The sequence below is a fragment of the Gopherus flavomarginatus genome, chromosome 3, assembly GCF_025201925.1.
Source record: "Gopherus flavomarginatus isolate rGopFla2 chromosome 3, rGopFla2.mat.asm, whole genome shotgun sequence".
In the NCBI taxonomy this organism is placed as follows: Eukaryota; Metazoa; Chordata; order Testudines; family Testudinidae; genus Gopherus; species Gopherus flavomarginatus.
Genome location: NC_066619.1, coordinates 93,671,531 through 93,684,158, shown reverse-complemented (window position 1 = coordinate 93,684,158; position 12,628 = coordinate 93,671,531). Strand labels below are relative to the sequence as shown.

The window sequence follows — 12,628 nt, the reverse complement described above, 5'->3', positions numbered from 1 at the left end:
TTGGTCCCCTTACATCAGTAAGCTCCTGGATCTTATCTCCCACTCCATGAGGCTTCCACATTAACACCACTCCTACTTTCTTCCTATTAAAAATAGTTATTTTTGCTGCTGTTCCCTCCTTTCTACCAAGAGTTTTCTGTCTTCCCATGTGAGGCACAGGGTCCACGCGTACCTAGGACTGACTGTTGGTTCAGGCTCAGAGAAGGATACCACCTACTGAATCAGCATTTCCAGCAGCACCTGTGTGAGTCCTATGGATTTCACCAGCTGCTGACCTGGCTGTGCTATGCTTGTGCAACCTGAAAGGATCAATCCACAAGGCAGCAGGGCTACATTACAAGCATTGGCAGCTTTCACACTCTCTTTTCATCCCTAATCTAACAGCAGAATGGCAGTAATTTCCTAATGATCTAACTGGCTATAGTTTAGTACTTTGCCAAGCTGTTCTCTGCAGAACAAGGAAAATGCATTTAAAACCACCATAATAGTCAAAGAGCATGAAACATGCTCTAAAATGCTCCAAGTAAAAATGTTAAAAATAACACTGAAGCACAGGAAGCTTTTATAGAGTTCATTATGAGTGGGGATCACATTCATGGAGAGCAGGTTGGAATCCCTGAAAGTGAGCATCTAAAGATAATTCCATATAGTACATCTTAGCACTACTTATAAAATCATAGAACCATAGGGTTAAAGGGACCGCAAGGGTCATTTAGTCTACTCCCCTGTGACGATCAGGATTTGTTGGATCTAAACCATCTAAGACAGGTGAAAACTTTTGAAAACCTCCAGTGAGGGAACTTCCATGCATCAAAACAGCAGCTCTCTGGCTGTAAAGGAAAATCATGCCTCACCAATCCATTAGAATTCTTTGAGTGGGGGTCACAAACATGTAGTAAGGGTGATCCAGTGCATATACTATACATGAACTTTCAGAAAACCTTTGACAAGGTTCCTCTCCAGAGGCTCTTAAGCAAAGTAAGCAGTCGTGGGATAAGAAAGAAGGTCCTCTCTTGGAGCAGCAACTTGTTAAAAGACAGGAAACAAAGAGTAGGAATAAATGACTAGTTTTCAGAGTGGAGAGAGGTAAATAGTGATGTGCCCCAGGGACCTGTGCTGTTCAACATATTCGTAAATGATCTGAAGAAAGAGATAAATAGTGAGATGGTAAAATTGGCAGATGAAACAAAATTAATCAAGATAGTTAAGTCCAAAGCAGAGTTACAATGGGATCTCACAAAACTGGGTGTGTGAGCAACGAAATGAAAATTCAATGTTAATAAAATGAAAAGTGATGTGCACATTGGAAAACATAATCCCAACTATACATATAAAATGATGAGATCTAAATTAGCTGTTGCCACTCATGAAAGAGATCTTGGAGTCATTGTGGATAGTTCTCTGAAAATCCAATGTGCATGACAGCCATAAAAGCGAACAGAATGTTAGGAACTATTAGGAAAGGGATGGATAATAAGACAGTAAATATCATAATGCCACTATGTAAACTCATGGAATGCTCATATCTTGAGTACTGCATGCATTTCTGATCATCCTTTCTTAAAAAAAGATATATTAGAATTGGAAAAGGTACAGAGAAGAGCAACAAATGTGATTAACTATATGGAACAGCTTCCATATGAGAAGAGATTCAAAATACTGACACTGTTCAGGCTGGAAAAGAAACAACTAAGGGAGGCTATTATAGAGGTCTATAAAATCATTAAGGGTGTAGAGTAAGTGAATAAGGAAGTATTATTTATTTGTTCACATAACACAGGAACCAGGGGCCACCCAATGAAATTAATAGGCAACAGGTTTAAAACAAACAACAGGAAGTACTACTTCATGCAACACACAGTCAACCGGTAGAAACTGTGAAGGCCAAAACTATAGCTGAGTTAGAAAAGAATTAGATACATTCATGGAGAATACTCCCATTAATGGCTATTAACCAAGAGGGCAAGAGATGTAACTCTACGTGTCCCTAGCCTAGAAGCAGTGAGTGGAAGACAGGGATGGATCACTCGTTGATTGTCCTTTTCTGTTCATTCCCTTTGAAGTACCTGGCATTGACCAATGCCAAAAAACAGAATACTGGGCTAGATGGACCACTGGTCTGACCCAGTATGGCCATTCTTATGCTATGTACACCTACCTCTGGGGGTAACTATGAATACTTCCCAGGGAGGCTCAACCAAATCCAAAGAAAACAGAGAGGGATTTTTTTTTTCTTTCTTGGCTAATCATTTACACTTAATCTTAAGCAAAGGGTAAAGAACTTACTATTTAATAGATGTCCCTATGTTTTGGCTGAGTTCTAATTGGAAACAAGTCAGGAAAATAACATCGGTTGTCCCCTGTCCTCTTGGCAATAATATGCACTTTTTTGCACCACACCAAAAATAATTAATCAGCTGCTGTCATTTTATAGGGTCTTTCCATCTTGGGGAAGACCAAAGAGTTTTCTGTACTGTAAGGGACAAATAGGTCTCAAAAACACCACCATCACCACCATCTGGAAAAGTATGCTATAGTAACAGAAGAAACCAATTGTAATTTGCTAGTATATCACAACTGTGAATGCTTGTACAGCCTCTGCATATAGGGGAAAGAAAAATAGACTAAGGGTACATCTACACTACCCGCCAGATTGGCGAGTAGTGATCTATCTATCGGGGATTGATTTATTGCCTGTAGTGTAGACACGATAAATCGATCCCCAATCGCTCTCCTGTCGACTGCTGAACTCCAGCTCGGTGAGAGGCGGAAGCAAAGTCGATGGGGGGCGGGGCAGCCGTCAATCCTGCACTGCAAGGACGCGAAGTAAGTGATTTTAAGTCAATCTAAGATACGTCAACTTCAGCTATGCTATTCTCGTAGCTGAAGTTGTGAATCTTAGATCAATCCCCTCACTCCCACCCCAGTGTAGACCAGGCCTAAGTGATTTGTAAAGAAAATGCATAATTTAGCTTGGTGAACTTGTTTTTTAGCTTTGAAAAGAAAAGCCCAGCTTCAGAAACCTGGCAAACGCAATCTTATATTTTCTTAGTGCTACACACTCTATGCCACTCTCTAGAAACGTTAAGCAACAATAACAACATCCACTTTCTTAAATTCAAGGAGAGAGAAGCAAGATACCAAAGACTATGAGATTATCAGGTTTCTTTTGGCGGATAGGCCATATTTTTGTTTAGCTGGTCAAATGAAAATTTGAAACCATACAATTAGACTGTTGTTTATTCATGATTAACCATGAGCTCATTGGAATTTACCTGCCAAAAAAGTCAGAAAGGTGATCAGTGCAAAAAGGAGCTGTTAAACAAAGAGACACAAGCCCTATAATATATTATATTGTATTTTTCACTTGTGAGTAAAGGGTATCGTCTTTCAATCCCTATATTCATGTAACTGTTAATGGGAAATGTTTGTCTTTCAATTCCTCTAACTCAGAACTGGAAGGGAGTGAATATTGCCTGTGGTAAATTTTTCATTGTGCTTTTGTTTTTATGAAGAAGGAGTGGGGTCACAATCTCTACCATCAAAGAAACGTTAGTTATCAACTAGGAATCTGCTATCATCAGCTCTCACCATTTACATTCCTTTGTTAATGCACAGTGAGTGTACCGGTGGGTATAAAATACTACCAAAGCAGAAAGGTAGCATTTTACACTCCCTTTACACAGATGTAAATGACGACACAGGTTCAGTGGAGAATCAGCCCTGTCTTCTTTAACTCCAACTGAAATCAATGGAAGCCTTTCCCCCGACTTCAGTGTGTTTTGGATTAGGCCTCAAATTCTAAGGAAAACTAACATTTATGAAACAGTGAATAATATTCATTATTTGAAATAATAAGAGGATCCTACGTCGCCTCTCACTCATACTGGTGTAAATCAGGAGATACTCCAGTGAAGTCAGTGGAATCATACTTATGTAAAACTGGTGAGAAGGCAGAATTGTTCCAGAATTGGCTGAAAGGAATAATTGCAGATAAGTAGTAAATAATTTATTCCAAATCAACATAATACATGTAAATCAAAACAGTTTCCCCATCAATAACTAACATTAATAATTAACAAGTGTAAACAGTAAAAATATTTCATGGAAATATTTTAATCCATCCATTTCCTCATTCCTCAGCCTATTTCCTTCTTTACCCTTTGTATTTGGTTAATAGCTAAGCCTCCCTCATCTCTGACATGCAATAATACGCCACTGTAATCTTCCCAAGAATGTGGCCAACATGCATAGAATACAAGAAAATCTAACTGCCGTACTTTGGCAGACTGAACTTCAGATAAATAGATCTTCTTGTTTAAATCATTCTCATACCATTTTGAGAGGGCAAGAGGAAGACGTTTTGTTTAAACTTAATTTCTTCTAGCAGATGTTGACATAAAAACCAGTTAATTTTTTGTCCCCAAATCTTGGTATCTGCTAGTTGTATAATGCTACCCACATCATATCCTCAAACAATGCAACTATTTTATCTTGTTTTTGTAACTGTAAACTATTTTTAAAAACCGACAAATGATAGTACAGCAAAAACGTCCAACTAGGCCAAAACTGTTTTAATGTTCAATATTTTGAATTAGACACCACATCAAAATCCAAATCAGTCTTCCAATTAAATAAATAGTGTATTATCTTCAAAATCTTTTTTAAAATTAATCATTCTTGCACTGTCCATTCATCACAGAAAACCCAAACAATTCTTATAGTGGTGTACTTCTGAATTATGCAATATTGCATAAGATTTTCACATTAATTTAATTGGTCAGTATGAAAATGTATATACTGAAAGGATAGCATCATCTTTAAAAAAAAACACACTTCAGTCAAATTCTTTTACCTAATATTGGTAGATGTGACTCCTAAGATGACTGCAACAGACAAAAAAGTTTTTCTCTATTTTTTCAGTCTGTTTATCTTGTGCACTTGATAGCACTTTGTGAATACTCACAATTTCCCCTGTCAGTCAGTTTTGCCTGTTGTTTGTGTGGGTCTTTTATCCAGCAATAAAGGAGGGAAAAACATTTTCCAGAATGAGATTGTGAAACTATAAAAATTGGCAGGATGGCTCAGGAGCCAGTGTAGTACCTGAAATTATTTGAACACATTCTTTTAATCGGCTACATTTCAAGTCAACAGTGCCCCTCTGAACTATCTTCCATCACTCCCACACCACAGCGTAGTTCTTCAAGGATTGTATATCCCATCTAACGCATGCACCTTTGCTACAGCTAAACATTGCCTGCAAGGTTCTGTTCATATGGATCACACAGAAAGGCCATGGGCCTTTACAGTGGTTGTGGCTGGAAAAAATCACTTAGAAGGGGAAAAGCCCACTCCTGTGCCTCAAAGCTCCCTACCAACTCCAGTCAGCTCCTTCCCCTAGATCCTACAACCCCACCATTGCTGACTTCTGGGGAGTTGGTGACTATTCCCATGCTTCCTCCTTGAGCACAGTGTCCCTCTCCCTGACATTTTCTAGCTGCAGGAGCCACCAAGTAAGAGCCACTGCCCTGCATACCTATCAGGCTCTTCGGGGGACAGACAGCTGCTTGTACCTTCCTCATAAAGCAGAGAAGGAAGGAATCTCCCCTCCCTGCCCCTCAGAAGACAGCAATGTTAAAACTGGAGTGGTGGTCTCCCTGAGCCTTTTAGGAAGAAGCAGGAGAGATGGAGGAGGAGCCCAAGGATGGTACCTACTGCATCAATCCTGGTCTGCGAATCTTTGAGAACTTGGGACTGGTTCACAGGTAGGGCTAATGCCCAGAACGGAACCTGACTTCAAGAGGGCTCAGGGATTGCAACTGCTTTGGAGGACAGGGTCAAAATTCAAAATGATCTGGACAAGTTGGAGAAATGGTCTGAGGTAAACAGGATGAAGTTCAATAAAGATAAATGCAAAATGCTCCACTTAGGAAGGAACAATCAGTTTCACACATATAGAATGGGAAGAGACTGTCTAGGAAGGAGTATGGCAGAAAGAGATCTAGGGGTCATAGTGGACCACAAGCTTAATATCAGAGGGTAGCTGTGTTAGTCTGGATCTGTAAAAGCAGCAAAGAATCCTGTGGCACCTTATAGACTAACAGACGTTTTGGAGCATGAGCTTTCGTGGGTGAATACCCACTTCCTCAGATGCATGTAATGGAAATATCCAGGGGCAGGTATATATATGTGTGCTAGCAAGCAAGCTAGAGATAACGAGGTCAGTTCAATCAGGGAGGATGAGGCCCTGTTCCAGCAGTTGAGGTGTGAAAACCAAGAGAGGAGAAACTGGTTCTGTAATTGGCAAGCCATTCACAGTCTTTGTTCAATCCTGAGCTGATGGTGTCAAATTTGCAGATGAACTGAAGCTCAGCAGTTTCTCTTTGAAGTCTGGTCCTGAAGTTTTTTTGCTGCAGGATGGCCACCTTAAGGTCTGCTATAGTGTGGCCAGGAAGGTTGAAGTGCTCTCCTACAGGTTTCTGTATATTGCCATTCCTAATGTCTGATTTGTGTCCATTTATCCTTTTCCGTAGAGACTGTCCAGTTTGGCCGATGTACATAGCAGAGGGGCACTGCTGGCATACGATGGCGTATATTACATTGGTGGATGTGCAGGTGAATGAACCAGTGATGGTGTGGCTGATCTGGTTAGGTCCTGTGATGGTGTCGCTGGTGTAGATATGTGGGCAGAGTTGGCATCGAGGTTTGTTGCATGGATTGGTTCCTGAGCTAGAGTTATTATGGTGTGGTGTGCAGTTACTGGTGAGAATATGTTTCAGGTTGGCAGGTTGTCTGTGGGCAAGGATTGGCCTGCCACCCAAGGCCTGTGAAAGTGTGGGATCATTGTCCAGGATGGGTTGTAGATCCTTGATGATGCGTTGGAGGGGTTTTAGCTGGGGGCTGTATGTGATGGCCAGTGGAGTCCTGTAGGTTTCTCTCTTGGGTTTGTCTTGCAGTAGGAGGCTTCTGGGTACACGTCTGGCTCTGTTGATCTGTTCCCAGACATGTACCCAGAAGCCTCCTACTGCAAGACAAACCCAAGAGAGAAACCTACAGGACTCCACTGGCCATCACATACAGCCCCCAGCTAAAACCCCTCCAACGCATCATCAAGGATCATCATCACTGGTTCATTCACCTGCACATCCACCAATGTAATATACGCCATCGTATGCCAGCAATGCCCCTCTGCTATGTACATCGGCCAAACTGGACAGTCTCTACGGAAAAGGATAAATGGACACAAATCAGACATTAGGAATGGCAATATACAGAAACCTGTAGGAGAGCACTTCAACCTTCCTGGCCACACTATAGCAGACCTTAAGGTGGCCATCCTGCAGCAAAAAAACTTCAGGACCAGACTTCAAAGAGAAACTGCTGAGCTTCAGTTCATCTGCAAATTTGACACCATCAGCTCAGGATTGAACAAAGACTGTGAATGGCTTGCCAATTACAGAACCAGTTTCTCCTCTCTTGGTTTTCACACCTCAACTGCTGGAACAGGGCCTCATCCTCCCTGATTGAACTGACCTCGTTATCTCTAGCTTGCTTGCTAGCACACATATATATACCTGCCCCTGGATATTTCCATTACATGCATCTGAGGAAGTGGGTATTCACCCACGAAAGCTCATGCTCCAAAACGTCTGTTAGTCTATAAGGTGCCACAGGATTCTTTGCTGCTTTCACAAGCTTAATATGAGTCAACAGTGTGATACTGTTGCAAAAAAAGCAAACATGATTCTGGGATGCATTAACAGGTGTGTTGTAAACAAGACACGAGAAGTCATTCTTCCGCTTTACTCTGCGCTGGTTAGGCCTCAACTGGAGTATTGTGTCCAGTTCTGGGCACCGCATTTCAAGAAAGATGTGGAGAAATTGGAGAGGGTCCAGAGAAGAGCAACAAGAATGATTAAAGGTCTTGAGAACATGACCTATGAAGGAAGGCTGAAGGAATTGGGTTTGTTTAGTTTGGAAAAGAGAAGACTGAGAGGGGACATGATAGCAGTTTTCAGGTATCTAAAAGGGTGTCATCAGGAGGAGGGAGAAAACTTGTTCATCTTAGCCTCCAATGATAGAACAAGAAGCAATGGGCTTAAACTGCAGCAAGGGAGATTTAGGTTGGACATTAGGAAAAAGTTCCTAACTGTCAGAGTAGTTAAACACTGGAATAGATTGCCTAGGGAAGTTGTGGAATCTCCATCTCTGGAGATATTTAAGAGTAGGTTAGATAAATGTCTATCAGGGATGGTCTAGACAGTATTTGGTCCTGTCATGAGGGCAGGGGACTGGACTCGATGACCTCTCGAGGTCCCTTCCAGTCCTAGAGTCTATGAGTCTATAACTACACTACATTTAGCCAAAATTTCATTTGATCTGATGAAAATTTCTGAGATATTTATACCCACATACTTCAGAGTACAAGCCAGCCACTATCTGCTTTGCCAAGAAACAATTTTACTGCGCGTCACGTGAAGCATGCTGGAGGTTCCCCTAAAGAACCCAGCTCCTGGAGTTATGTGACTATGTGAGAGTCTCTGCTTTTTTATTTTCTTCTCCCATCCAGTTTTTAGCCCTCACAATTACAGAGAAAAGCTTGACACACAAGCCAACTGCATCTGACAGGCTCAAAAATCAGAAAACAAATAAAAATAAATGAATTTTTAAAAAAAACTCATGATTCTTTCCTGAATTTTGAACACTAAGGATTGGCAACACTGTGTTAGAAAGAAACTTCCTCTGAACCATGTGGTACTGGCCACACTCAGAAACAGAATATTGAACTGGACAGACAAATTGTCTGATGCGTTATGGCAATTCCTATGTTCTTAACTGTTTACACAGGCCTTATCTTTACTATCATGAACAATAGTCCAGGTAAAATACAGTCGGCAGAGATCTATGATTACATGTTTTAGTATGAGAAAATTGTATGTTCATAAAGTAAAAGACCTTCAGTACCTCGCATCTTGGAAAGGCAGTTTCCTTTGCTGCCAGAGCACATTTGGTAAATTAGCTTCCATTAATTTCCAAACCTATTTGCAGTTCAGTTCCATGAGGTAATCAGGCATGTACTTTCAGCAATGCAAATGTGAGACGAAAGAGACTGACAAAGCATCATGAAGAACAATGTCTCCCTTCAAGTGGAACTGGGGTAAAAAATTATCCAGCACTGACCGGTGCAAACAATACCATGCAGGTAATTAACTTGGCTGGTTCAAAGCAGACAGCAATGAGATCACCTACTTGGAAACAATTTTTAGCATCTGAGTTTAGACAAATGAAAACACTGGGTTTTCTAATGGCTAAACTAAGAATGCACAATAAAATGTGAACTTTGTGAGGCTTCCAGGAGAAAATGCTGTAGCACAAAGACAATTTGTCTGAAAGTTTTTTCACTTAGCTCTGGAGTCCACATATAATTTATAATATTTCATATTAATTATGTATTGGTATTTACATTAGCAAGACCCGCATTGATAAAAAGTTATTTTGAAAGTGTTGTTTTGTTTTGGATTTTTTCTCATTTTGCATAAGGACAAATAAGTTATTGGTTAACTCCATATACCAGTCAATGTTAAACTTAAGGAGTGGGAATCTTTTAATGCTCTTCTTTTTCACTATCAGTAAAGCTGCAATGAGTAGCTCTTAATTAATTATCAGCAATATTGGATAAAATGAGCTCTATGCAATATCAGTTTATTGTCTAAAATGATTTGCCAGCTGTTCCTGTTATTCTGCTTGACATGACATCGTGCACAAAATATCTGTATTCCTATGTTACAGCAGATCTCTTGCCCTCCATCTCAGCTCCAGGCCAACACCTATATCACCGCTGTATATGTACCCTATGAGCTTTACAGATAGACAACTAACCCAGACATTTTCAGGTATAAAGAACTTTTATTCTTGAAAGATGAATAAACTACTTTCTCCCACCCATTAATGATATACTATCCATACTATCCAGGCCCGATTTTCTTCTCACATATGCCAGTATAAATCAGAATAACTCCACTGAAGAAAAGGGAGTTATACATGAGTTAAAGCAGTATAAGAACAGAATCAGGCCCTCCATCTCTAGATAGCAAAGTAAAAGTAGGATGATGACAAATCTTCATCTCTTATTACTAGTCAGAACTTTAAAGTTTAGTTGTTACAATATCAACACAAAGAAAACTTTGAATATCATCAAAATGAAAACAAACACACATGAAAAAACAAGGAAGCGTAATGAAAGTCAGGACAATGGTTCTCCTTCCTGACTCTGCCACTGATTCAGTATCTGATGTTCAGCAAAACAAGTGTACAGTATCAGGGCTCACTTATATGTGACCATTTATCAAGCAAACTAAACTGCTTGAGTGGTTAAATACAACACATATCATGAAAACTTTGGGCTATATAGTATATTGAATAGTACAGCTCAGTGAAACATGTATTCGTAAGTCACTTTGGAATTAAACAGAGTTGCAGATAGCCACAAAATAAAGCTGGATGTAGCCATGATGTTGTATTGAAAGATGTCACATCAGTGGAATTCATCATCATGTATTGATGCGACATCACCAGGAAGACACTGCAAAGCAATGTTAGGACATTGGACAATGACCACAGGCAGCCTGATTTTTGTAAAGAATGAATTTTGCAAAAAATATCTTTAATAATTTCAAAGTGCAACTATATTATCTTGTACATAAGAACAGCAGACTATGGACGTAAACAACAAGCCAACACTTTACAAAACTAATGTCTTAGACTGCTATACCACTTCACCTCCCACAACACCTCCCAAGCAATATCATTTACTTTTCACTGTACCTTTGTGCTTTTCTTTAGATAGAGGATATATTTTTGCAATATCGTGAAATTCTTCAGGTCTGTCATTAATCTTATATATAGGCTGCTTATGCCAGCATCCCAATCTTTTAGAAGTGGGACACAAGAGCTTTTCCATTTTGGAACAATCACTCTTTTTGTGCAGTCACGGGTAACTGGAGTTCATTTCTGAAAAGACTTTGTAGTTTCAGGTAGCGAAACACAGCTCTGACTGTGACAGTAACTCACGATTTCTTGCTCTCTCCAGAGGTCAAAATTGTGCCTAATGAGTACTAACCAGTGCAGGGACAGGTTCCCCGGTGTGCACAGGGAGAGCACATGTTGCAGCACCTTTAAAAGGGTGCAGTATGTACTCCCCTCTGCAGTCAACTAGCTTAGAGGGCCTGCGTGGAGGAGGGCATAACCCTGCTTCAGCCAGTCTCCCACCAACATAGCGCTGTCCATACCTGCATTTATGTTGGAGTAATTTATGTCACGCAGGGGAGTGGTTTATTCACACCTGAGTGACATAAGTTCTGACAACGTCAGCTGTAGTGTAGGCAGAGCCTCAGAAGCAAAACTCCAGTGGTCTGTTACAATTTACACCAGCTGAGGATCTACCCCCAAAACACGACAGGGCTACTGCACGGGTGATGCAAGAATAGAGAGGTTCCTTGCTCCTCCCTCACCTAGAGCAAGGCCCAGTCTCACTCTTCACATTTTAGCAGGACAGTCCAATCTTATTCTCACCTAACCAACAAAAATCATTGTTTAGCAGGACACCAGTGAAGAAGTGTGCAATGAACAAGCATACAATGAATGATTTGTCAGATTTTAAATTGTGATTGCAATAGAAAATTTCTAATGAGTCTTTTAGTATAGTCCAGAATATTGGAGTCCTGTTTCTCAGTAAAGTATCTCTCTCTCTCTCTTTCCCCAAGAGATGGACGTGCACAAGTAGGACAAAACAGGCCAACTGCCACCACATAAGTTGAGAGGATGAAAGTTTTAACATTGACAGAGTTACAGGAAATGGCAGAGGTGTTATGCAAGCATGAATGCGTAAATAACTTGACATTACACTAAATCTCTACCTGCTTCCCAAGTTAAAGACATTGTGCAAGGATGCTACATTGCTGTAACTCTTAAACCTGTAGTGCTTGAGTTAGATATTCCACATCTGAGCTTGCAAGAAATTTAAGTGGCGATTTCCTCCTCTATGCCAAGTAATGTAAAAGTGCTGCTGATGTAGTTTCCACGTGGGATCAGGGACAGAGCAGGGCATTTTAAAGAGACAGCTTCTCTTTTCTTATAGTTATTACCTATGCATAACCTCTGCCTAAAGCAAACCAGCATTAAGAGCAAAATTAAATGTTGTTTCTCCTAAAAGATTATATAAGTATGTTATCCTAGATGTCAATTTAACCAGGCAGAAATAATAAGCATGCAGCCCACATAACATATGTATTCTAAGGGCTTTATGCTCAGTTAATTAGTTTAGCTATTGCTTTCATGGTTCATTTACAAGCTTCATGCTTCATTAAATATCAATACATCTCATCGCCTCAAAAAAACTTTTCAGTAAAAATACAATTGTCTTTTCAAGTGATAATCCTGTTAACTGATATATACATTTCAAGCATGTCTATCAGACACTATCAAATATTGAATTTCTACAGTAGCAGTATCTTGAAGCAGTAGGCAAATCTCAGGCTAGGCTAAAATGGGAAAAGAAATATTTTTTTAGAAGTGAATGTCTTTTGTATAGAAAAACAAAGATGCACAGTTTTCAATATTAAATAAAGCA

The 12,628-nt window shown here is 40.0% G+C and overlaps 1 protein-coding gene across 4 annotated transcripts in view; it reads right to left on the bottom strand.

Moving 5' to 3' along the window:
* GLIS3 (GLIS family zinc finger 3) overlaps positions 1-12,628 on the bottom strand; it is a 277,281-nt gene that overhangs the window by 221,750 nt on the left and 42,903 nt on the right. The window contains exon 1 of one of the 4 annotated variants that reach the window (XM_050944270.1): positions 11,916-11,971. The exons of the other annotated variants lie outside the window; for them this stretch is intronic. Coding sequence (XP_050800227.1) covers positions 11,916-11,937 — 22 coding nt within the window. The 5' untranslated portion in view covers positions 11,938-11,971. Of the gene's footprint in view, positions 1-11,915; positions 11,972-12,628 lie in introns of those variants that run through there. 4 annotated transcript variants of the gene reach the window in all.